Raw genomic sequence first — 27,497 nt, 5'->3', positions numbered from 1 at the left:
GGTTTGGAGCCAGCCTCGGCTACTTAGAGAGCCACTCAGCAACTTAGTGAGACCCTGTTTCCAAATAAAGTATAAAACAGGTCTGGGAGTGTAGCTCCGAGGTAGAAAAGCCCCTGCGTTCCACCCCCAGTAATGTAAAAACAAAGTTATTAGCCACTAAAGAAATGCAAATCAAAACCTTAAGCCTGGCGTGGTGGTGCACCCTGGTAAATCCCAGTATGTGGGAGGCTGTGACAAGAGGATTGCAGGTTCTCAGTCAGCCTTAGCAATTTAGTGAGATTCTACAATTTAGTGAGAGCCTGCAAATAAAAAAGGGCTGGGAGGACCTAGCTGGTTCAGGGGTAAAATGCCCCTGGGTTCATTCCCCATTACTACCAACACACACACACACACACACACACACACACACACACACACACGGAACATGAATGTCCAAGGAATCTAAATAAGCATACAGAGTTTGGCTTTTTTGATGTGACTGTGTTAGTCAAGGTTTTTCATACCTATAGAAGAAGATTTATTTTAAGGTATTTGTGTGTATGTGTGTGACACTAGGGATTGAACCTAGAGGCATTTTACCTCTGAGTTAAACCCCCAGCCCAATTTATTTCTTATTTGGAAACAGGGTCTCACTAAATTGTAGAGGGCCTAAGTTGTCCAGACTGGCTTAAAACCTGTGATCTTCCTGTCTTAGCCTCCCAAGAACTGGTAATAAGCGCGGGCCACCACACCCGGCTAATTTAAGGTATTGGCCTCTGTGATTATAGAGGCTGAGGAATCCAAAATTTGCAGCACAGCTTAGCTGACAGGAGGCCTAGGAAGAAACCACGTGGCCTCTAAAGTCCAAAGGTCATTTGCTATCTGAATTTCCTCAGAGGTAGGTCAATCTTTTGTTTTATTTAGACCCGGAAAGAGATCCACCCACATTATGGAGGGCGATCTGCAAGGCTGTCTATTTACATTATAATATGCTAATCTCATCTTTTTTGGGGGGGCGGGTGGTACTGGGTGGAGTCCAGGGGCTTTTCTACCTCTGGGCTATATTCCCAGACCTATATTATACTTTATTTGGAAACAGGGTCTCACTAAGTTGCTGAGAGCCTCACTAAGTAGCTGCGGCTGGCTTCTAACCTGTGTGATCCTCCTCCACCACCATGCCCAGCTAATCTCATCTTAAAATACCCTTATGAAGTATGCAGAATAATGTTTGACCAGCACACATATACATTAACTGTCACCGCAAACTGAAAGTAACATTTTTGTGTGATGGTACTGGAGATTAAATATAGGGGTATTCTCTATCTCTGAAACAAGTTTCTGTTAGGTTGCTTAGAGTTTCGCCAAATTGCTCATGCTGACTGAGAACTTGCAGTCTTCCAGTCTTAGCCTCCAAAGCACTAGATTTATAGGTGTGCATTCCCCACATGCCCAGTTGAAACATTTTAAATGAAGGGTCCAAGGATTGCCCACCAACCCAAATATCGAAGGACTCACAAGAGATGTAAAAATGCAAGCGAGGTTTATTGTCCCGGCTAGCCAGGGGTCGAGACCAAGACACCATGGCCGAGGTTCGACCCCTCCCCACTCCACGCTCTGAATTTTATAACCCTAGGAGGGAGTGGTTACACATGAGGGAGTGGTTACACACGTCAGAGCCCGCCAACCTTAGAATACAACCAATCAGATACAAGGACAAACAAGTACAACCAATAATTTTAAAACATGCATCCACACACGTCAGAGCCTGCTCTGCCTTTCCCACCCACCTTGGCTGGGCCAAGCTTATCTCTGCACTGAATAATCTGCCTGGAGAGCAGATTAGCCTGGCCTTGTTTGCTGATCTAGCTCAGAGATATGGGGATGGGGTCCCATTTACAAACACCTTGGCCGGCAAGCTGGAGATTAGAGGCTTTGACCTTGTGGGTCCCCTACCCTTGTCCTTGGATGGATCTTGATTTTATTTCCAATCCTACCCTACTTCTATCTTAACTATATTTTAATACCTTATTTCTAATCCTAATATGGGAGAAGACTTCTCTAGTTAACTTCTCATATAGGGGAGGAAAGCACTTCTTCCAGCCTGCTTTCCAGAACCCCTACATAATAAGTATGTAATTTCCCTTTCCAGTTAGGTGAGGGAGCCTGGAGTGCTACTGTATCCTGGAATCTGAGAAAGCAGGTTTGGACGTGAGCTCCAAGAAAAATAATACAGAAGTCTTAAACATTTACCATCCTAAATGAATTGGATTTACTATATTTATTCATCAATCTAATCTTTTTCTTTTTGGGGGAGGCGGTTGAAGATGGAACCCAGCTGGGCTACACCCCCGGGCTATACTTCTAGCTCTTTTTATTTTCACACAAGGCCTCTTCCGGTTCCTGTTGGCCTTGAAAGTGTTACACCTGACTCTTCCTCCCAAGTACTGGAATGACAAGCATGCGCCACCCTGCCTGGCTTGGTTACTGTTATCCTTCAGTACTGGATTTATATTTCCATTCCCAAAACTGTACGTGGGTCATGGGGAGCTGGAAATAAACTGAATTCAACATCATTAGTCATTAAAGAAATACAAATCAAAACCGTAAGGAGCCGGGCATGGTGGTGCATGCTGGTAAATCCCAGTATTTGGGAGGCTGAGACAGGAGGATCGCGGTTTGTAGACAGCCTCAGCTACTTAGTGAGGCCCTTTGCAACTCAGTGAGACCCTGTTTCAAAAAAAAAAAAAAAAAGAAAGAAGGAGCCGGGCATGGTGGCGCACACTTGTAATCCCCACGCTTGGGAGGCTGAGACAGGAGGATTGCACAGGTTCGAAGCCAGCCTCAGCTACTTAGTGAGGCTCTCAGCAACTTAGTGAGACCCTGTTTCCAAATAAAATATAAAATAGGTCTGGGAGTGTGACCCGGAGGTAGAAAGCCCCTGGGTTCTACCCCCAGTACCACCAAAAAAAAAAAAAAAAAAGGAAAAATAATAGGGCTGGGGGTATAGCTCGGAGGTAGATGCCCCTGGATTCCATTCCCAGTACCACACACACAAAAAAAGGAATGAAGTGATGATACAACGATACTTGCTGTAACACCGATGAACCATAAAAAACATTATGCTAAGCAGAAGAAGTTAGACACAAAAAACGCATAGGAAGATCCAGAATAGGCAAGTCTATAGAAACGGAAAGTGGGTTAACAGTTGTTCAGGGCTGGAAGATGGAATAGAAGAGATGGAGTGACTGATGAAAGGATATCATCTGGGGGGGAGGTAATGATAATGCCCTAACATAGATTATGTCAAAGGCGGCACAGCTCTGTGAGTAAAAAACAGAGCTGGGGGTGATGGCGCAAGCCTTTAATCCCAGTTCTTGGGAGGCTGAGACCAGAGGATCACAGGTTCTCATAGCCAACCTCAGCAACTTACCGAAATTCTCAGCAACTTAGACTGTTTCCAATAAAAAATAAAATTAGGCTGGGGGGTGTAGCCTGGAGGTAGGAGGTCCTTGGATTCATTCTTCAATACAAAGAAAAAATGAATTGTATATAACTATTTATTTATTTATTTATTTATTTATTTATTTATTTATTTATTGTGTTATTGGGGGTTGAACCTACCTCTGAGCTACATCCCAGCCCGGTTTTATTTACTTATTTATTTATTTTTGTGGTACTAGGAATGGAACCCAGGGACATTCTATCTCTGAGCCACATCCCAGTCACATTTTATTTTTTATTTGGAAACAGGATCTCACTGAATTACGGAAGGCCTCACTAATTTGCTGAGACTGATCTCAAACCTGAGTTTGTCCTGTTTCAGCTTCCCATGTACTGCTATTTTATTTATTGTTACTTTGAAACAAGGTCTTGCTCAGTTTCTGAGAGTCTTTCTACATTCCTGAAGCTGTCCTCAACCGGCGATCCTCCTGTTTCAGCCTCCCAAGTACTGGAATTATACGCGTGCACCACCACACCGAGCTGTATATAGTACTTAAAATGAGTTGCAGAGTATGTGAGTTATATCTCAAAAGAGCTCTTACAAGAAAAGACATTGGTCTTACTGAAACGGGGGTTTCTTGCGAGAAAACCCCGGCGAGTTCATGTCTACGGAGAGCGAAGAATGACACCCGCAGACCTCAGGAAGGGGAGTAAAAGGTTTATTGGAAGCAGCAGGGAATGGGGCAAGGGTGGCTGAACACCCCCAAAGGGGCTGGAACTCTGGGTCCAGCAGCTGCCTTCAGGACAATACTTGAGAGTAGCCCAAGCCAAATTGCCTTCAGGTGCAGGCTGCTTTCTTCCAGAGTCCACGCGATCTGCCAGGACGGAATAGAGAAAAGTGGCCGAACACCCCATAGGGGCGGTCGGAACTCCGGGGTCCAGTAGCTGCCTTCAGGGTCACTACCCAAGTGTCGCCCGAGCCAAGCGCCCATCAGTTGCAAACTACTTTCTCCCAGAGTCCACGCGATCTGCCAGAAAAGAGGTACAGGTCACCCCTAGGGGCCTGGCCAGCCATGATGTCCAGCAGAGGCCTTCAGGTCACTACTCAAGAGTCGCCCGAGCCACGTGCCCTCAGATGCACTCTGCCTTCTCTCAGGGCCAACACGACCTGCGAGAGAGAACAGCTCCCCAAAAGGGGAGGGGGTCCCGAGCGGGAAGTCCCCGCTTTTGCCATCTGACTGGCTGATGCCTGAGCGCTTGCAAGTCAGTTTGTGGTTAGGGTGACTTTGAGATTCCAAGGAGAATTTGCATAGGACATTTGCAAGTTCTTTGAAGGGTCTCCTTTCAGGAATGCCAGACTTGCTCGGTGGGTTTGTTGATTAGGAAACTCAGGATGGCTTTGTGAAGCTCTGGCCTTCTTATCTCTGAGCCTTTGGAGTTTCAGGCATTTGTTTCAGGCATTTGTCGCCCCTCAGGAAACTCAGGAAATTAACTTTTTCTACCAAGGCCTTTTCCCTATCTGCCTATTTCCTTTCTATCTCCTCATTACCTCCTGGAGCAGAAAGAGAAGGGAGACTGTAGGTTGCAGGTCTCTCATTGACCTTCCTCTAATGGCGAACCTCTTAATCCACAGCGTTGGGGCCACCTGCCCACCTCATTTAGCTTCCGGCATCCGGATCTGCTGGACACTAGCCTTTGACAGGCATTCTGTGGCTCAAGGTCAGCTTTCTTATGCTGCCCTTCGTCCCGCCAACCTTGTGCCACACTTGAAACTGTCAAAATTCATACATTTCTCCACCCAACACCAGCCAATAGCTGCTGTCAGCTGGAGGAGTCAGAACCTCTGTGAGGAGGTGGAGCCTGCAGGGCTCACTCACCTCAGTGCAGATGCAGATCTGGACCTGCGGGAGACAAGACAGCTCTTGGGGGTGGATGGGGAAGCATGGACAACCAATGTCTTGAAGGGATCAGTGGTCCTTGACCTGTTAAGGGCCAAGACCAAAGTACACCTAGCTATTCCCAGTCTTTTTTCCGGAATACTGCCATTCCAATCCCTGAGTGGTGGGAAAAGAAAGAAACCCATGTCCCAAGCAAGGAAGACTGGTGGCCAGATGTTGAATTGCAAGTAACTTCTATGAAACCGGACATCTCTGGAAAGCAGCAAATGGTGCTGTTGAGGTCTTAGCTTCAGTGGTGGTTGCTTTTCCCTCCACAATTTAAAATAAGCAATAAGCCGGGCGTGGTGGCGCACGCTTGTAATTCCCGCACTTGGGAGGCTGAGACAGAAAGATCACTCAGGTTCGAAGCCAGCCGCGCTGGCTTAAGAGAACCTGTTTCCAAATAAAATATAAAATAGGTCTGGGAGTATAGCCTGGAGGTAGAAGGCCCCTGGATTCCATCCCAAGTACCACCAAAAAAATAAATAAAATAAAATAAAATAAAATAAGCAATAAACTGGGCAAGGTGTAATCCTAGCACTTGGGAGGCTGAGACAGGAGGATCGCAGGTTCCTGGCCAGTCTCAGCTACTTAGTGAGGCCTTTTGCAACTCAGTGAGACCCTGTTTCAAAATAAAGAATAAAATAGGACTGAAGATATAGTTTAGGGATAGAAGAACCCTTGGTTCAATCCCCAGTACCACCACCACACACACAAAAATATTGGAGTCCCACTTTTGTGTGCTTAAGGCACACAAAAGCCTGGAGAGTACTTGATTATGCTGTGGAAAATAGAGAAAGTCCAACATATTCCAAAATGGAGAAGAATGTTGGAGTGATACCCCCAAAATTGAGAGAATGCTCCCCTGCTCCAGAGAATACTAGCCTCCTTCCCCAGCCTGCACATTCTTAGCAGTGAATTTTCAAGGCTGACCACTTACACCTTCATCCTCATCACCAGGCATTACTAGAAGATCCCGAGGAACAAGGCAATGATCACTCTGTCAAGATGATTGAAGGGCCAGGCATCGTGAGGCAGACTTGTAATCCTAGCATCTGGGAGGCGGAGATAGGAGGATCATTGCTGACAGCCTCAACTACTTAGTGAGGCCCTTTGCAACTCAGTGAAACCCTGTTTCAAAATAAATAATAAAAAATAGGGCCGGGGGTATAGCTCGGAGGTGGAATGCCCATGGTCTCCATCTCCAGTACAGCATTAAAAAAAAAAAAAAAAAAAGACTGAAGGTCTTTGTTCACTGGCTGCCTGCCTGTAATTCTAGTACTTGGGAGGCTGAGACCAGAGAATGGCAGGTTCAAAGCCAGGTTCAGCAACTTAGCAAGCCCCTCTATAATTTCGTGAGAACTTGTTTCAAACTAAAAATTAAAATAGTGCTGGGGGTGTAGCTTAGATACAGATTGCCCCCGGGTTCAGAGACAGAATACTCCTGGGTTCAATAATCAGTATTGGGGTAGGCTAGGAGAAGTAAAGGTAAAAGGTAGAAAAGAGACAAACAGAAGAAAGGAAGACTGTACTTTAAACCTATAAACTCCATAATTGCCTCATCTTTACCCTGAAGGTCTGTTTTCCTTCAGATCTAAATTCCTAAAAGGTTCAGTAAATATTACAGCACCATACATCCAGTTAATTGGTGCATATATTTTGCTAGCCTTTAGAATGTATGTTCTTTAAAAGTTCAGTGAATCGAGGGAAGCAAGCTCACCCCATCACACACTCACCATTTGCCCACCCCTCAAGTCCTCTATAAGAACGCTCTCACTCTTGAGGTGGCCCACGTTCCCCCTTGAACGTGTATTTCTTACTTTCCTAAATTAACCTCTGTCTGTGTCTCTGGTACATGCTGAAATTCTTTTCCGTTTCATCAGCCAAGGATCTCATAGATTCTGAGTTGAAGAAATGACTCTTCTCCCATGGCAAGTACTCCCATGGCAAGTACTCCCATGGCAAGTACTCCCATGGCAAGTACTCCCATGGCAAGTACTGAAAAATTAAAAAAAAAAAAAAGAAAGAAAAGAAGAAGAAGAAAGAAAAGGCTTTGCTCAGGCCTTCACCCACAAGGTTCTGTGTCTTCCTTCATTTGATTTCATATGCCATTTCTCTTGGACCCTGGAAATCCTTTACTAGATTACAGTCAATCACCAGCAAAATCCCCTGTATTATTACCATTTTTTTTTCCCCCTCTGGAAAATCCCCTTGGCTTTCTTGACCTGACTCCTTGTTTTCCAGAGGACACATCTTTATTCTCTCCCACACTTCTATAAAGTTTCTCAGACTGCAGGTGGGGTTAGTCGTTCTCCTTATACTATACTGAATCACTGATTTTCTCCTTAAAACATAAAACTCTTATAGCTTTTTAAAAATTTTTTTGGTGCTGGGAATTGAACTGAGGGGTATTCTACCTCTGAGCTACACCCTTTTCATTTTTTAAAAAAAATTATTTTGAAGCAGAGTCTTGCTAAACCAAGGCTGACCTGGAATCTAAGATCCTTCTCTCTCAGCCTTCCAAATACTGAAATTATAGGTGTCAATGGCTTCAGATGAGTCTGTAATGCTATTTAATTTCATTTTCTCTTCCCTGTTCCTGTTTATCTTCTCTCTTATTAAATAACTGAAAACACAAAGTTATAATACACATGAAGATATAAGAAACACATACCAAATATTTATCAAATTAATGAGGGAACCAGAAATATATTATAATTATTTCAAATAAGAATATGACAAAAGCTGGGCGTGGTTGTGCACGCTTGTAATCCCAGCATTCGGGAGGCTGAGACCCGAGGATTGCAGTTCGCGGACAGCCTCAGCTACTTAGTGAGGCCCTCTGCAACTTAGTGAGACCCTGTTTCAAAATAAAGGATAAAAAAAAGGGCAGGGGGTGTAGCTCGGAGGTCAAATGCCTCTGGGTTTCATCCCCAGACCCACACACACAAAAAATTGGGCTGGGGGTATAGCTTGGAGGTAGAATGCCCCTGGGTACTGGGTACTATCCCTACAACCGCAAAAAATAAATACATACATACATAAATGAATAAATAAATAAATAAATAAATAAATAAACTTTGCTTTATAAATAAATTATGTTTCTGGGAAATTACTATATGACAAGAAATTTTTATTCTCTATCAGACATAATTAATTTGCATTTACCAAGAGCAGGTATCATTTCCAATGTTAGACAGGAAATATGTACATCGTTACCATTTTTTTATAGTCAACAGGGTTTATAAAACTAGCTTAAGCCCTGTTAATCAAAGACAATCAAAGGACCATACCTTTATAGAATCAGATAATAACTGGAGGAGTTGTTAGACCACACCCAACATTCCACTCTGTGGACACCCAGTAACCCTTTCTCCCATTTCCAAACTTTGATACTATTTCCTGACTATGATGTCTCTAGAAAAGTTGTGTCCATGCCTTCAGGTTTTCGGCCAGCAAAGCCGTCAGGAGAATGAGCTGGAGTTACCGAGGTTGGAAGCTGACCCAGCACCTAGGAGCATTGACCAGCTTTTTTCTTCTCACTTCTACTTCTTTCAGAATCTGAAGACACAAACTCTGTAGGCATAGTTACTGCTTCAGGGCTCTGTCAGAAAGTCCAGAACCATGACAAAGGTCGCTTCCTTTCTTGTTGGTTACTAATAACTATTTCCTAACTCAGACCTGTGAGGTTCTGTTTGCTTCAGGGCCTTCAAGACTCTCAGAGTCTGGGGTGGGTGAACAAAAGTATGCAGAGGTAAAAGCAGTTACCTAGAGTTTGCTGAACTGGAGCATATAACCGGAGTGGTTTAATTCTAAGCACATTTGCTGTGGACAGAGAAATGTAAATAGGGACTGGCAGGAACCCAGGCTTGTGATCCCAGTACTTGGGAGGCTGAAACAAGAGAATCACAGCTTTGCAGCCACCCTCAGCTACTTAGTGAGACCCTCCGCAACTTAGACCTTGTTTTAAAAATAAGGAATAAAAAATAGGGCTGAGGATGTAACTCAGAGGTAGAATGCCCCAGTCCAGTTGCACTATAAAGAAAAAAAAAAGGTGGATCTTTCACTGTGGGCTGAGTATGGGAGCGGGCAGGGCAAGGTTGAGATATGAACTATGTTTTCAAGGATAAGTTGCTCTTCTCACTCTGGGAGAAAATCGGGCTAGGCTGATTCCTAGTGTTATTGAGGAGATAGAAAGGAAATAGGCAGATAGGGAAAAGGCCTCCGTAGAAAAAGTTAATTTCCTGAGTTTCCTGAGGGGTGAATATCTGAAATTCCAAAGGTTCAGAGATAAGAAGGACCAGAGCTTCACAAAAGCCATCTGTTTACTAATGAACAAACCCAGGAGCAAGTCTGAAAGGAGACTCTTCAAAGGACTTGCAAATACCCTATACAAATCCTAAGAGCTGCTTCCCAGAATTCCCGGGATCCCAAAAGTCACCCTAACCAAAAGAGGACTCGCAGGCATTGGCAAAGCCCCTAGTCAGATAGCAAATTGGGTTTTTCCCTCTCGGGACCTCCTCCCCTTATGGGGAGCTGTTCTCTCTCTCACAGGTCGTGTTAGCCCTGAGAGAAGGCAGAGTGCAACTGAGGGCACATGGCTCGGGCTACTCTTGGGTAGTGACCTGAAGCCCTCTGCTGGACATCAAGGCTGACCAGGGCCCCTAGGGGTGACCTGCACCTCTTTTCTGGCAGATCGCATGGACTCTGGGAGAAAGTAGTTTGCAACTGATGGCACTTGGCTTGGGCGACACTCGGGTAGTGACCCTGAAGGCAGCTACTGGACACCAGAGCCCCGACAGCCCCTTTGGGGTGTTTGGCCACTTTTTCCTATTCCCTTCTGGCAGATCGCATGGACTCTGGAAGAAAGCAGCATGCAACTGAAGGCAATTTGGCTTGGGCTACTCTCAAGTATTGTCCTGAAGGCAGCTGCTGGACCCCAAGAGTTCCGACCACCCCTTTGGGGTGTTCAGCCATCTTCCTTATTCCCTGCTGCTTCCAATAAACGTTTTTACTCCCCTTCCTGAGGTCTGTGGGTGTCATTCTTCGCTCACCATAGACAAGAACCTGGTAAGGAAATGCCGAGTTTCTTCTTAAGAAACTCCATTTCATCTTTGATGAAACTCCAGCTTTCTTCTCAGGAAACCCCCCTTTCCATCTTGGGGGGCTCAAAAGAGACCCCCGTTTCATTAATAATTAGTGATAAACCAGGCGTGGTGGCGCATGCTTGTAATCTCTGCACTTGGGAGGTAGAGACAGGAGGATCGCCCTGTTTCCAAATAAAAAAGTATAAAAATAGGTCTGGGAGTGTAGCCCAGAGGTAGAAGGCTTTCCAGGAACCCCAGTACCACCAAAAAAAAAAAAAAAAAAAAAAAAAATTAGTGATAAGTGAGTAATTTTATTAAATCAAATATGGACATGTCAGGTGTTTTCATAAGAAAAATATGGAACTAGTAAATAAATGTCAAGATAAATGTAAGTAATTAAGAACAATTACTTAGCCAATGCAAATAGAGATTTTTTATAATTTTTTTTTTATTGGTGCACTGTATTCATACATCATAGTGGGATACAAACTTTTGTAGACATACATGCACACATCGCCCAGTCAGCCCCCACCCGATCCCCACCCCATTCTCTCCCCATCCCTCCCTCCCATGCTTGGCTTAGTGGTTGACATCTAGTATTATAGCAATTTATCCTAAATTAAAAATGATAATCTCACATAACAGTTTCATTTGTCTGATACCAAGCTTTTGATGACTTAAAGATAACATTTCAATATTTCTTTTTGCTTTCTTTCTTATCAGAGAATATTTTTTTCTATTTTTTTTAGGTGAAACTATCATATATTTATATATTTATTTTTCAGAAAAAAAATCTATCCTAATATGGAATATGGACTCTAGGTACCCACAACGATCTTGAAAAAGAACAAAGCTAGAAGATATATATTTTCTGATTTCAAACCATATAAAGCTACAATAATTGAAACAGTGTAGTACTATTCTAAAGGCAGATATATAAACCATTGGAGTTAAATAAAAGCCTAGAGCTAAATTCTTCCCTATATTGTCAAGTTATTTTTGACAAGGTTTCAACTAACATTTTGTGGTGGAAATAATAATCTTTTAACTAGATATTGTTGAAACATAATAATTACATGGAAAAGAATAAAGTTGGGCCCTTACCTAATCCCATATACAAATATTAACTCAAAATAGATAAAAGACCTAAATATAAATCTTAAGACTATAAACTTTTAGGAGAAAATCTGGGTCATAAAACCTCACAACACTGAAATTGGCAGTGATTTCTTGGATATGATTTCAATGGCACAGGCAACAGAAGAGTATACAAACTCCCTAAAAAAAAAAAAAATTGTATATCCAAAGACAATGTAAACAGAGTTAACAGTTACTAATAGAATGGGATAAAATATTTCCAAATGCTATATCTGAAGGTATATTAATATTCCAACTAGAAATCCTAAAAATTAGCAACAATAAAAGCAAACAATACAATTTAGAGATAGGTAAAAGACTAACATAAGTAATGAATCTCCACAGATAACCAATCTTAGGTGACTGTTGGATGGAAACTCTTGTTTCTCTGGTTCTGGTGTGTGCTACCTTTTTCTTCTTTGTAGTTAATCTCTTTGAATATTTTCTCTAGTGCTGGTTTTGAAGACATAAATTCCTTCAGTTTCTGTTTGTCATGGAAGCTTCTTATTTCTCCATCTAATTTGATAGAAAGTTTTGCTGGGTAGGAAATTTTTGGCTGGAAGTTGTTTTCTTTCAGAGTTTGGAATATGTTACTCCAAGCCCTTCTGGCTCTCATGACTTGGTTTGGGAAGTCTGGAGTGATTCTAATTGGTTTGCCTCTGAATGTCACTTGGCCCTTTGTTTTTGTTGCCTTTAAGATTCTCTGCTTGGCTTCCACATTGGTCATTTTGACAATTATGTGGCGTGGGGATCCTCTTCTCCGATCCTGTCTAAAGGGAGTTCTTTAAGTTTCTTGGACCTGTGTATCAACCTCTTGCTCTATGTTTGGAAAATTTTCTGCTATTACTTCCTTGAAGAGATTGTTGATCCCTTTGGTTTCACTTTCTTTTCCCTCCTCTATTCCAATTATTTTTAGGTTAGCTCTTTTAAAATGGGCCCATATTTCTTCAATATCAGATTCCTGCTGTCGGATATTTTTTCCTAGATTAGAAACTATGCGTTCATTTTTGGAATGATCATCTTCTAGGAGCAAGATTCTGTTCTCCATGTGAACTAATTGGTTGTTTGTGCTTTGAATTGAGGCCTTTACTTCATTAATTGCATCCTTTATCTCTTTTTGGCTCTCTCTGAGTTCTTTTCGAAGCACCTCTATTATTTCTACAGTTATTTTTCTAATTTGATCTTCTAGAAATCTCTGATTTTTTGTTTTATTGGGTTCTGATGTTGTGGGGTTGTGGGCATTCATTGCTTCAGTGTTATTCCTCTTTCCCATGATTTTGGAAGTTTGTGCCTTCTCTGGGTTCTTCCCTTGGGTCACTATGACTTCACTTAAGGTGCCCTGGATCTCGAGTATGTAGTATCTCAGACCCCACTACTCCTTTACTGGGTTGTATCGCAGAGTCTCCGACCCAGGGAGTCGATAGAGGCTGCTTTAGACTGTGGGGGGTGCCAGGTTGCACGTTCTCCTATGGTGTGATATCTCTGCCACTGCCACTCCCCCACTGGGTCAAGTCCCAGGGAGTACAGTACTGGGATTTCTCCTCTGTGGCCCGCAGTTTGACTCACTGTTCTTGAGTACGCAGATGTAGCTGTACTGGATTTGGTGAATTCTTTGCTGCTGCCGCCGGTGGCAATATGGCGCCGCTGCCACGCCCTCAGCCGTGAGGCTGGCGTATTTCTTCTTGGTTTTGATTTCCACGCTGAATCCCTGTGGCGTGTGCTGAGCTCAGCCACTGGGTGCTTTAGATTTTACCTGCGGCGAGAAATCCCGCCTGGCTGTTCCGCAGCGGCTCACCTCGGCTTGCTGTAGCCATCCGGTGAATTTGCTGCTGCCACCGGCAGTATGGCACTGCTGCCGCGTCCTCGGGCGTGAGGCTGGTGTATCTCCTCTGTGGCTCTGAGCTCTGTTCTCAGTCCGCTTTCTCTCTGGAGCCTGGTGATTTTTTTGTTTCTCTGGTGATGGTGTTTTCTGGCTATGAAAGGCGCTGATTTTGTGGTAATGGAGATTGGTTGTTAGCGGGGCTCTTAAGCCCCGTTTTTCTCGGTCGCCATCTTCCCAGAAGTCCGCAAATAGAGATTAAGAAAGTCCTATTTGACTTAATCTCTATTTGCCTTGGCTAAGTAATTGTTCTTAATTACTTGTAGGAGGATCTCAGTTTCAAAAACAGCATCTGGAGTAGTGAGACTCTCATCAATCTAGCGAGACCCTGTTTCCACATAAGAAATAAAATTGGAAATAAAACTGGGGGTGCAGCTTAGAGGTAGAATGCCTCTGGGTTCAATTTCCAGTGCCACACAAACAAACAAATAAAAAAAGAAAGTTCTATTTGGATGATAAATTCTGGGTTAGTTATCATATCACCCTTAGTTAGTTAGTAGTTTTTTTGAGGTATTGGGGAACTAAACTGCATTCAAATAGTAGAAGAGAGTGAGGTGAGTATTAAAATAGATTGCCAAGAAAATAAGTCAGAATTTGAGTATTCTACCTATTTAAATAAGTTGATATGCCAGGTGTAGTAGCACATGCTTGTAATCCCAGCCTTCAGAAAGCTGAGACTGGGGGATCACGGTTCGAGGACAGCCTCAGCTACTTAGTGAGGCCCTCTGCAACTTAGTGAGACCCTACTTCAAAATAAAGAATAAAAAATAGGGCAGGGGGTATAGCTCGGAGGTCAAATGCCTCTGGGTTCCATCCCCAAGCTGGCAATAAATGAATAAATAAATAAATAAATAATTTGGTACATAGGTAAAATAACATGGATAATTGGAAAATGTAGCGGTAAAGATGTAGTGAATATAGCACAGTAGGTAAGTATAAGAAGGACTAAGTTGAGGCCAAATTGAGAGCATTTACTTAAATTCCTTGGCAAGAGTTGAAAACATCTGCTTAGCCCCTTCCAAAATTTGCTTGGTCCTCACTCCATAAATAATGGGATTGAGCATAGGCGGGATGACCACATAGAGGTTGGCTAGCAGGATGTGGACATAACGTGGTATGTGTTTCCCACCAAACCTGTAGGCAAAGACGGAAAAGAGTGCAGGGACATAGAAGAGCAAGATGACACAGACGTGGGATCCACAAGTGCTCAGGGCCTTGGACCGGGCTTCTTGAGAAGAGAGGCGGAAGACAGCTAGGAGGATGTGGACATAGGAAACAGCGATGAGGATGATGTCCAGGCCCGTGGAGAGAAGAGCAGCAGCCAACCCGTACCAGACATTGATGGAGATATCAGAACAGGACAGACGGGCAATGCCCATGTGCTCACAGAAGGTGTGTGCAATGACGTTGGCCCGGCAGTAGTGAAGGCGCTTGAGGAGAAAGATAGATGGAAACATGATGGCAAAACTGCGGGCCAGGGTGGCAGCGGCGATCTTCCCAATGACCTTCCTCGTAAGGATTGTGGCGTATCGCAGGGGGGAGCAGATCGCCACATAGCGGTCAAAAGCCATGGCCAGTAGGACGGCAGAGTCAGACACGAAGAGGAAGTGGATGAAGAACATCTGGGTGAGGCAGCCATCAAAGGAAATGTGGCTAGAACCTATCCAGAAGTTGGCCAGTGCCTTAGGCATGGTAGAGGTGGAGAGGAGCACATCTGCAGTGGCCAGCATGGTGAGGAAGACGTACATGGGCTCGTGCAGGCTCGGCTGGGAGAGGATGATGCAAATCAGCATGCCATTGCCTACTAGCGCAGCTATGTACATGGTGCACAAGGGGATTGAAAGCCAGATGTGTAGGTGCTCCAGCCCGGGGATGCCGGTGAGGACACAGCCTGCCAGGCGAGTATCAGAGTGGTTCACAGCAGCTATGACATCAGCAGACAAAAAAGCCATGATTTTTGCAGAGCCTGTATCAGAGGGGAGAAATAGCTTCAGTCTTTGAACAGGCTAACAGAGTGCCCAGAAAGGCTTGCAAATAAACCACAAGGTCTGCATGTACTCAGGGCCCTACAATTAAGGGCTCAACATCAAGGCAAATTTTGTACAGACAATCACATATTGGCTCTGCACAAAGCCCACAGTCATAGGTCTTTTCCGCAGAGAAGCTCTGCACCCTTAGGGAACTCTACAGTATCAACACTTTTAGAAAACTATAGAGTTCAAAACCATTGCAGACTCAGTGCAGGGCCACAGATTCTGAGAAACAGCAATATCTGGAGCATCAGAAACAAAGTCTAGAGCTAGGGACATAGCTCAGTGGTAGAGCACTTGCTGGGTTCCACCTCTAGAATCACAGAAAAGTCTTCTACAAACTCTATTGCATGTGAACTGTGATTATCTCTGCAATAGTTCCAAGCTCTTCACAGAGGACTGCAGCCCTGCACCAAAGAACAACTGCTTCTGCTTAGCAGACATTGCAGAAGAGTAGGGTTGGGGTAGTAGCAAAGCAGAATTTATTCTTTTTCTTCAGATACAGATGCTCTGATAAGTCTAGAGACAGTGAAGACAGCTATGGCATTTAGAAAGGACGTGTGTGTGTGTGTGTGTGTGTGTGTGTGTGTGTGTGTGTGTGTGTGCGCGCGCGCACTTTATATATATAAACCAATAAGAACACACACTAATGGCACAGAAGCTGCAGGTTAATAACCATGGGTCTCGTGCCCTCTTGTTCTCATCTTTGGTTTGCACTGTCTGGTGTGCTCACTCTCCTGCAGCCTCTCTCTAGTCATGTTCATCCTTGACTCCATGTGTCCACCTACACAACCTGACATCAGCACCTGCAGAAGCCTTCTTCTCTGTCCCCCTAAACAATGAGCCATCCTCTAAGGTAGCCTGGACTCACAGGCTGCTTCCCTTTCTGCTTTCCCAGTGATTTTCTGCCAGCACCCCAGCCTAGGCAACCATGAACATTTCGACATCTCCAAGCTAGTGAGAAACTCCAGTTCAGTATCCATCTTTCATACCTCCTGCTCCTTCTGTGGAGAACACCCTTGTCCATAGATCCCTCCCTCTGTCATTGTCGGAACTTCCTCTCCCTTCCAACTAAGCCTTTCTTTGGCACTAAAGATATTTATAATTTCTAGAGTCAAATCAGGGCAGAGGTAGATGATTCATATAAAGTTGAATATTTTAAATACAAGAAGATTTTATTCACTTTTATTTGGCTTCAGGCTTTAACTCCGCCAGCCTGAGTTTCCTTGTCAGAAACTTGAATGATACCCACCACGTTTCACATGACATTCTCTTGGTCACTGGCCACTCCTCATAGTGGGGTCTATCCCAGGTTCCATTCTTAGGTATTAGGTAGTAGATCATTGTTTGAGATATGTAATCTGTTCTATTGAAAATCTAGGCAGTTATGTCAGGTATAGTGGTACATGTCTATAATTCCAATACTTGGTAAGTAACGGCAGGAGGATCGCAGGTTCAAAGCCAGCCTTAGCAACTTAATGAGGCACTCAACAATTATTGAGACACTGTATAGAATGAATGAATGAATGAATGAAAAAAATAAATAAATAAATAAAATTAGGGCTGGGGTGTGGCTTGGAGGTAAAATGCCCCTGGGTTCAATTTCCAGCATAAACATACACAGAGAAGAAGAAGAAGAAAATAAAAAGAACAAGAGAAGGAAAGGAAGAAAGAAAAAAAGCTAGGCAGTTTTCACCAGAGCCTCTCTGTCATCCTTTGACTCCTTCCTTCTTTTCTTTCTCTCTTTCTTTCTTTCTTTCTTTCTTTCTTTCTTTCTTTCTTTCTTTCTTTCTCTCTCTCTCTTTCTTTCTTTCTTTCTTTCTTTCTTTCTTTCTTTCTTTCTTTCTTTCTTTCTTTCTTTCTTTCTTTCTTTCTTTGCAGTACCTGGGATTGAATCCAGGAGCATTCTACCTCTAAGCCACAACACCAGCCCTATTTTTTATTCTTTATTTGAAAACAGGTTCTTGCTAAGTTGCAGAGAGCCTCACTAAGTAGCTGGCCTTGAACCTGTGATTCTCCTGTCTTAGCCTCCCAAGACTGGGATTATAAGTGTTCGCCACCATGTCTGGTACTTTGACTTATTTTTTATTGGTTTCTTTTTTTTTCTTTTCTTTTCTTTTTTTTTTAGTGATACTGGGGATTGAACCCAGGGGTAGTCTACTACTGAGCTATACTCCAGCTATTTTATTTTTATTTGTTATTTTGAAACAGAGTCTTGCTAAGTAGCTGAGGGTCTCAATAAGTTGCTAAAGCTGACTTCAAACCTATGATCCTCCTGTCTCAGCCTTCCAAGTATTAGGATTGCAGACCGAGTCACCACATGCAACTTTCTTACTGTTTTCTTTTTTTGTGTGGAAGAGCTAGTGGGATTTAAATACATGGGCATTCTATCTCTGAACTACACCCCTGGCCCTTACTTTTTCTTTTCTTTAAAATTTGAAACAGGATCTTGCTAAATTGCTGAGGGTCTGGTTAAATTGATTAGTCTGGCCTCCAACCTGTGATTATATTGTCTCAAACTCCCAAGTACTGTGATTACAGGACTGCATCACCAAATCCAGACCCACCCATCTGTCCCTCCCTCCTCCTCCCTTCCTTCCTTCTTTCCTTTTTTCCTTCCTCTCTCTTTCTCTTTGTGCTACTGAGGATTGAATTTAGGGGTGTCCTACCTCTGAGCTACATTCCCAGCCCTATTTTATTTTTTATTTTGAAACGATCTTGCTAAATTGCTTAGACTAGTTTGGAATTTACAAGTCTCCTGTCTTAGGCTCCAAGTATTGTGTTACAGGACAGTGCCACCATGCCCTACCCCTTAGTGGTTTCTTAACCAATGATGTTGGTCCCAAATGTTCTCTCTTTTCTTCTCCTCCAAACCCTAGTACAGTAAACGAGTGTATCTCTGCTAGCAGGAATTTAGAACATCGAACATAAACTCCTTTATATTGCTTTCTCTAGCCTCTGGTTGTCTTTTCTTTGATTTTCTTCTTTCTACTGGAGAAATCATTGCTTCTACCATTCCAGTGAGTCTCTCTCACCTGTTTTTGCGTCCTTTACCCGACTGCTCTGTCCAGGAACTTGACTCATACATCCATTACACATGGCTCCACATACAAAGGATTTTAACTTTTTCCTTCTACTCTATCTCAATGTCTGAGGATAGAACGTATCTGTAATTTATGACTCGTGCATCTTTCTTAGGAACTCAATGGTAGAGCACTTGCCTAGCTAGCATGCTTTGTTATTGGTTGCATCTTCTGAAATCCTTTGAATTCATTCACATGTTGAGTGCATGAGAGTACAAGAGCTAAAGAAATGTGAGGACCAGTTACTCACCACTATCTCTGTCCTTACCTGGAAAGTGACCCTCTAAACTGCCCTTCTCCCAAGGAAACAATTCAATTCAGGTCCCTAGTCCATTCTTCTATTTGACCCACTGTTTCTTTTTGAACATGACTACAGAGACTATTGTTCTCTTTTGAACATGTCTATTTACCTGGTACCCATTTATCATTCTCTCTTCTGTATTAATCCCTCCTCTCCATCCTAGAAATATGTCTCAGACTTACCTTCTTGATGTCACCTTCTCAGACTCCCAGTTTCTCAGCTGAACACTTCACACATAGTTCATGTTTTACTAATATAGAGAGTAGAATCGTAGGTCTTGCATCATACAGTGTTTATTCAAGCCTTTTCTCCTTTGGGAACAGAGAGTCTCCTGCCTTGTTTATTCTTTCCTTTCCTCCCCAATTCCCTCCCCTACTATTTGGGTCAATTGCCACCCATTACACACAGGGAGGCAAGATGCACAGGTACACTATGGCACAGAGGCAAATAGAAGAAATCTACTGATAGACTCCCTGACTCAGCAGCATCTCAGAGCTCTTGGCTTGAAATTTTGGGTTCATTTCACTTTGCATTTTTTCTTCTAAGACCAGTTCTCTTCCATCCTTCATCCCCACTCTTGTTTCTCTCTTCCCATTGTCTTTCTGGAAAGCATTTTCCTCTTGAGCTTTTGCTATTTGTTACTTTCTTCGTGTCTATCTTCAAACTCATGTTTCTTTATAATTTTAGCACACTCTTCACTCCTCCAATACCCCTAAGAATCTCCTACATTTGTGTCATCCTAAAGAGAAGGATGTATAGGTCTTACTGTCTGTCTGGCTCATCTACACATTTGACAAAGCTTGATTGATCCTTTTTGTGAGCCAGAACCTGAGGTCAGAAGACTACAAGTGATTTTAACAATAGAGTACAAAGTGCTTGGGAGTTCAGAGTCCAGAGGAATCATTTTGTGTGGTAGAGTTATGGGAGGCTTCACAGAGTGTCATACTGTGTTTGGGACTGGAGAGAGAAGAAGAAGAAGAAGAAGAAGAAGAAGAAGAAGAAGAAGAAGAAGAAGAAGAAGGAGGAGGAGGAGGAGGAGGAGGAGGAGGAGGAGGAGGAGGAGGAGGAGGAGGAGGAGAAGAAGAAGAAGAAGAAGAAGAAGAAGAAGAAGAAGAAGAAGAAGAAGAAGAAGAAGAAGAAGGGGGAAGGGGAAGAGGAAGAGGAAGAGGAAGAAGAAGGAAGAGGAGGAAGAGGAGGAGGAAGAGGGGGAGGAGGAGGAGGAGGGTAACTGTGACAACTGAGGCATGAAATATGAAAAGGTTTTATAGATGAAATAAATGGTGATAGTAATGCTTTGCAGAATCTTGATTAAGAAGCATGAAGAAACTTGAGACATTAAAATACAGCAGAATAGTTGGGTGTGATTGCACATTCTTATAATCCCAGCATTCAGGAGGCTGAGATAGGAGGATTGCAGTTTTTGGACAGCCTCAGCTACTCAGTGAGGCCTTTTGCAACTCAGTGAGATCCTGTTTCAAAATAAAGAATAAAATAAAATAGGGCTTGGGGTATAGCTCGGAGGTAGAATGCCCCTGGGTTCCATCCCCAGTACCAGTAACAAACGAACAGTAAATAAATAAATAAAGCAGAAATAGTAAAGGCTAGTATTCAGGAGACAGGAAATAGTATGGATTTGTTTCAGCATCTTCCAAATATAGGATGACTTCCACTTCTGGGTCAGATTTTATTTTGTTTAGTCTAGTTTTTTTTTTTTTTTTAATTGAGATACCAGCCCAGTATGGTAGTACACAGCTGTAATACCAGTACTTGGGATTCTGAGACAGGAAGATGGCAGGTTCAAGGGCAATCTTAGTAACTTAGAGAAACCCTGTTTCAAAATGAAAATAAAAAGGGCAGGGGTGTAGCTTAGCGGTAGAGTACCTCTGGGGTCAATTTCCAATACCAAGCATTTTTCTTATGCAAATCAGTAGCAATAAGCCCCTCCAATGATAGATAAAATTCTTATGAATTACAAGATTTAAACTCTGTTGGAGAAAATTATTGGCACATTCAATAAGAGATAAGAAAGGTAAACATTATTTAAGGTCTAAAAAAAACCAATTTTCTCTCATCAAAGAACATAAATGTGCAGTGTGTATGTGTGTGTGTGTGTGTGTGTGTGTGTGTGTGTGTGTGTGTCTGTGTTTTACTGGGAATTGAACCAAGGAACATTCTGCTTCCAAGATATACCCCCATTCATATTTTATGTTTTATTTTGAAATAAGATCTCCCTAAGTTGCTGAGGGCCTGCTAAGTTCCTAAGGCTAGTCTTGAACCTGTGATCATCCTGTCTCAGCCTCCCAAGTATTGGAATTATAAGAATAAGGCACCATGCCCAGCTAAAAGTGTGCAATTTTTACTCTTCATTTTTTATCCTGTTTCAATATCCCTCTTTTCAGACAAAGGAAAAAGTAATACTTGATAGAGTAAGCTTGCTCTGAGGTTAAATGTGTGTAGCACACAGCAAGCTCATGAGTTCAATAATCATCTTTATGCTGAAAATTCCCAAGCTTAACATCCTACTCCAAATTCCTTTTCAATTCCATATAGCCAACTCTATTTGATGTCTTTTTTTAGATTTCCAATAAAAACTTTAGTCAATATGGTCATATAAAAATTGCCATTGCCGGGCGTGGTGGCGCACGCTTGTAATCTCCACGCTTGGGAGGCAGAGACAGGAGGATCGCGCAGGTTCGAAGCCAGTCGCGCAGGTTCGAAGCCAGCCGTGAGTGCTGGCTTAGGAGACCCTGTTTCCAAATAAAAATGTAAAAATAGGTCTGGGAGTGTAGCCCGGAGGTAGAAGGGCTTCCAGGAACCCCAGTACCACCAGAAAAAAAAAATTGCCATCTTCTCCCTTTTATTTTCTCATTAGCAACATATCTTCTTTAATTATCTTATTTAATAGTACAAAATACAAATAGTTTCTTATATCAAAGTTTGCTCTTTTTTTTTTCCAGTGGATCCAGGAGCATTCTACCTCTGAGATGAATACCCCCAGCACTATTTTATTTTTTATTTTGAAGAGGGTGTCACTAAGTTGCTGAGACTGGCTGCAAATCTGAGACTCTCCTGTCTCAGGCTCCCAAGTATTGGGATTATAAGTGTATACCACTACTCCCAGCTTAAAGTTTGTTCTCTTGATCTCATTAATGTTCTTCAGTTATTTAAAATTTTATTTATAATTGGTTGCACCTTCTGAAAATCCTTTGAATGCATTTTCGTATTAATACATGATCACCTCTTTCCCCTAAAATTTTTCAATAGCCTAATTAAGGAAATTGTTGTTTCCCTTATTTTCTATCTCCTGTTTTTCTACTCAGAATCTACAGCAGTCAGACTAAACTCTAACCTAGATGAGTCTACTCCTCTAGAAATTATTAAGCAGTTACCCATTTTGCTTAGAATAAACTCTCAAATGTCTAATAGGTACATCTTCCAAGCCTTTTGGGGTGCAATGGTGCTAACCAGTCATTACTTGGTGTCTACTGACCCAAATCTTTCTTTACCTTTCATTCATTCCTTTTTAAATGTCTTTTATGTCTCCAATTCTTTTAATTTTTATTCTACAGATTAATGGGATGTATTATATTTCTATATATGCACACGTTGAATTGATCATGTCTACCCAACCTTCTTCTATTTTTGTAACCTCCCAGCTTCTGCAGCCTTTCCATCCATAGTAATTCACTTTCTACTTTCAGAGAAATTTATTTATTTGTTTATTTAATTTGGTTTTCACATATGATACTAGTTTTTCTGTGTCTGACTTATTTTATTTTACTTAACATACGGTCCCCCAATTCCATTCATTTTGGTGCAATGACAGAATTCCATTCTTATTTATGGAGACTAATACTCCAGTGTGTGTGTGTGTGTGTGTGTGTGTGTGTGTGTGTGTGTGTGTTTGGATGGAAAAGAGTACTCTGTCCATATTATCTAGAGTAAACCTCTGTCCAGATATAAAATGTTAGTTCAGACTTATCTGATAAAAGTGTTTGGAATTATATGTTGTGTGATCGATGGATAAGCCCACCTACACAGAGCTCAGCATAGTTTCTTCATTCATCTATTTAGAGTCATCTAGGCTGATTCTACGAACAATAGCTAATATAATAAATGTGGGTATTGGGCATATAAGTATGCCTTTTGTATGCTATTTTTATTCCCTTTGGATATACATCCAGGAATAAGGAAGATCATGTGGCAGTTCTACTTTTGTGTGTGTGTGTGTGTGTGTGTGTGTGTGTGTGTTTTGGGGTGTGTGTTCCTAGAGATTGAACCAAGGGGCATTCTACCTCTGGGCTACACCCCCTCCTCAGCCCTATTTTATTCTTTATTTGGAAGCAGGATCTCACTGAGTTGCAGAGGGCCTCGCTAAGGTGCTGAAGCTGGTTGTGAACCTGCAATCCTCTTGTCTCAGTCTCCCAAGCATTGAGATTATAGGCATGTGCCACCATGCCTAGCTTACTTTTAGTTTTTTTTTTTTTTCCTTTTTTGTGGTGCTGGGAATTGAACCCAAGGACATTCTATCTCCAAGCTATACTCCCAGCTCTGATTTTTTTATTCTTCATTTTGAAACAGGATCTCACTAAGTTGTGGAGGGCCTCACTAAGTAGCTGAGGCTGGCCACAAACCTGCAATCCTCCTGTCTCTGTATTGGGATTACAAGTGTGCACCACGATGTCTGGTTTTTACTTTTACTTTTAGTTTATTTATTTATTTATTTATTTATTTATTTATTTATTTATTTTTTGCAGGTCTAGGGATAGAACCCAAGGGCATTCAACCTCCAAGCTACACCTCCTGCCCTGTTATTTATTCTTTATTTTAAAACAGAGTCTCACTAATTTGTAAAGGGCCTCACTAAGTAACTGAGGCTGTCCACGAACTGCGATCCTCCATTCTCAGCCTTCCGAATGCTGTGATTACAAGCGTGTGCCACCACACCCGGCTACTTTTAGTTTTTTGAAATATATCAATATTATCTTTTGTAGTGGCTGTACTAATTTACGTTGCCATGACAGTATATAAGGGTTCCTTTTCTCCACATTTTTGCCAGCATTTGTTGATGTTATTGTTATTACTATTATTATTATTGTTGGTAAACACATAGACAAATGGAACAGGTTAGAGAATCTGAAATAAATCCATCCATCTACAGCCAACCGATTCTCCATAAAGGCACCTGATGGGGTGTGTCCATACAGCGCCTAAGGAGATGTAGCCTTCCTCGGCCTGAGCGGCCTACAGCCTAAGGCAAAACTTTAAGTAAATTGATTCAGCAGAAAAGGGGCAAAGATGGTGCCTGGAGGAAGCTATGAAGGCGTGTTTTCCCCATTCATTATGGGTGGAGAGACTGAGCAGTTTTCCCTTTAAAGGAGGTTCCGCACACATGAATGGCTCATGTACTGGCCTGGGATTGGCTGTGAGCTACGTGCTAGTGACTTTTATCCTGGATAGGCTAGGCTATTTCCCATGGGAATTCCCCTCATGGTTTGGTGCTATATATATATATATATATGATTGCTTGGAGAGAGATAAATGAGACCTTGCTTGACTTGACTCCCGGCTCGTGGGTTTGTGTTAGAGTCATCGGTACTCATCATCTCGCCAAGCCCCGCCAGCTGTTGGGCTGGATTCCCGACAGACACCAAAACATGCATTGGAGAAAGAACAGTCTTTAACAAATCATGCAAGGAAAACTAGATATAAACAATGCAGAAGACTGAAACTCTTACCTTTTTACCCTTTATACAATCAATTGAAAATAGATCAAAGACTTTAATGTAAGACCTGAAACTTTGAACTACTAGAGAATTGAAAACTGTAAAAACAAAAACTTGTAAGGGTATTTGTAGCACTTTTATTCCTTATACCAAAAAGTGTGCAGATGTGTCAAATGTCTATAACTGGCGAATGTGGTATATTTATACAATGGAATATTATTCAAAAATGGAAATGTATGAAATTCTCATACATGTTAAAACATGTAAGAATGTTTAAAACAGGGTAATTGAAAGAAACAAGACACAATCAATTTTTGTTAAATGTGCAAGAGGCAAAAATGTAGAGACAGAAAGTAGATTAATAGAAGGAGGAGGAAAGAAACGGAGAGAATGTTGAGTGAATACGGGGCTTCTTTTTAGGTGATTAAAATTTCCTGCAATTACAGTGTGGTTATGGTTATACACATCATAAGTGTACTAAAGGCCACTAAACTGGACACATGATTAAAATATTAATTTTTACGTATGGGATTCTTACTCAATTAAAAGTTTAATAACATGAGTAGTGTCATATAATAATATTTGAGGACAGATAGCTAATTAGTCTATCTAGTTCTAAAAACTTCCTTCTCATCCATCCACTCACTATAATACTATCAAACAGGGCAGGATTTCTCTAGTATGGTCTTCACTCTCTCACACTATTTCTGAGTTAAATCATTCTAATTTCAGTGTGTCAGGGCTAATAGGATCTATAATCATATCAGTTATGTCCTGGAGGCTGGACAATTATTTCTAGTTTTAATAAATATGAAAGTAGTTACCTTGAAATCTTTTTTTTTTTTTATCATCACCAGGAATGGTCCTTGGCATATTTTGCACATCTAGATAACTTGCCCTGATAAAGTAAGTTTAAAAGAAGTTTTTAAAAATAGAATCATTGAGCTGGGCGTGGTGGTGCACGCTTGTAATCCCAGCATTCGGGAGGCTGATACCTGGAGGATCGCGGTTCGCGGACAGCCTCAGCTACTTAGTGAGGCCCTCTGCAACTCAGTGAGACCCGGTTTCAAAATAAAGAATAAAAAATAGGGTAGGGGATGTAGCCCGGAGGTCAAATGCCCCTGGGTTCCATCCCCAGACCCACAAAAAAAAAAAAAAAAATAGAATCAAAGGTACTGTCTTCAAATAGTCCAAATACATACGAATTGAAGTAACACTGTCTTGGCCTAAAATTTCTCACCTATACGTATCATATAATGATAACATGCATGTATTTCTTATTTAATTAATTAATTAATTAATTATTTTTTTGTAGTACTGGGGATGAGCCCAGGGCTCTTCTACCTCTGGACTATACTTCCAGACCTATTTTATATTTTATTTGGAAATAGGGTCTCACTAAGTTGCTGAGAGCTTCACTAAGTAGCTGAGGCTGGCTTTGAACCTGTGCGATCCTCCTGTCTCAGGTTCCCAAGTACTGAGATTACAAATATACACCACCATGCCCCATTCATGCATTTCTTTTTATATACATTATATTATCTATGCTATAAAAATTATTTTATTTATTTATTTATTTATTTATTTATTTATTTACTGGGGATGGAACCCAGGAGCATTCTACCTCCCAGCTATACCCCAGCCCTATTTTTTATTCTTTATTTTGAAACAGGGTCTCACTGAGTTGCAAAGTAACTAAGTAGTAGCGGAGGCTGTCTGAGAACTGCATATGAGAATAAACATTTCTTATTGCACACAGTTTCTGGCAGTCAAGAATGTCCCAGCTGTGGTTCTGGTGTTTGGGGTCCGGCTTTGGCCAGGGCTGTGAGCATCTGTGGCTTCACAGGGCTGTAGCCTCTGCTTCCGTAGCTCTGGTAGCTCATGTTAGCAAGAGGCTCGAGGTGCTCCCCACGCAGGCTCCACAAACTACTGTGTCCTTAGGACACAGAGGCTGACCTCACCACAGTGGGACTCTCAACAGAGAGAACAAGGAGGAAGCTTTAATGCCTTTATGGCCTGATGTCAGCGGATGTACACTAGCATGTCCACTACATTCTGTTTGTTAGAGGGAAATCCCTATGCCCACGCCACACTCAAGGCCAGAGAGTGAAGTTCCAACTCTTAAAGAGAGAGGCAGCAAAAATTTGTATATGTATTTTACATCTATCACACTTGTTGCTTATATTTATATTCATCAAATTCTTTCTCTTTCTGGTGTTTTATCAGCTGGCCTTAGGAATATATATATATATATATATATATATATATATATATATATATTCACACACATACATATGTTGGACTCCTATAAGGAGTCTTACATATATTAGCATTAAGATGCCTAGGTCCCACATAGGAATCATATTTATAATAGTACTATTCACAGCAAGAATTGTTTTTCCAAATATTTTATATAAATAAATAAATTATGTATAGTAAATATAAGCGAACATTTTTCCAAATCAAATTAAAATAAAGGGCATCAGTTAGACTTGCCAATTGTTTTCTTTCTTCTCTACTAATTATGTTTGTGATGGGGTATAATTTTTTCTGATAATGTAATTGAGGTGGGGATGATGGTTTATTTTGAAAGTAGACTTTGAAAATGTTGTACTGAAGAGGGGGCTTAGCCAGTTGTGGTGGCATATATCTGTAATCCCAGTACTTGTGAGGTTGAGACCAGAGGATCGCAGGTTCAAGACCAGTGTCAGCAACCTAGTGTGTTCTTGTTTCAAAATAAAAATAAAAAGGGGCTAGAAGTGTAGTTCAGAGGTAGAACACTCCTGGATTCAATCACCAGCACAAACACACACACACACACACACACACACACAGCCCTTTTTATTTTGAAACAGGGTCCATCTGGTCCTAGGATAACTTTTGATCAAATGATTCTG

General features: G+C 41.8%; 2 protein-coding genes across 2 annotated transcripts in view; one reads left to right on the top strand and one right to left on the bottom strand.

The window, feature by feature from the left end:
• The window catches only part of LOC308259065 (olfactory receptor 52H1-like), a gene marked incomplete at both ends in the record, with an annotated part of 349,856 nt that overhangs the window by 309,722 nt on the left and 12,637 nt on the right, over positions 1–27,497 (top strand). The window lies entirely within an intron of this gene.
• OR52B6 (olfactory receptor family 52 subfamily B member 6) lies at positions 14,432–18,589 on the bottom strand (the record flags this gene model as incomplete). The annotated part of the gene is made up of 2 exons (XM_080709014.1): positions 14,432–15,426; positions 18,526–18,589. The coding sequence occupies 2 exons, from the start codon at positions 18,587–18,589 to the stop codon at positions 14,432–14,434; spliced, it is 1,059 nt and encodes a 352-aa protein (XP_080565140.1).

This window comes from Muscardinus avellanarius, assembly GCF_963383645.1.
Source record: "Muscardinus avellanarius genome assembly, chromosome: 1".
NCBI classification, from domain to species: Eukaryota; Metazoa; Chordata; class Mammalia; order Rodentia; family Gliridae; genus Muscardinus; species Muscardinus avellanarius.
The sequence above is the reverse complement of the archived record's forward strand: the minus strand, read 5'-3'. Positions and strand labels throughout refer to the sequence as shown.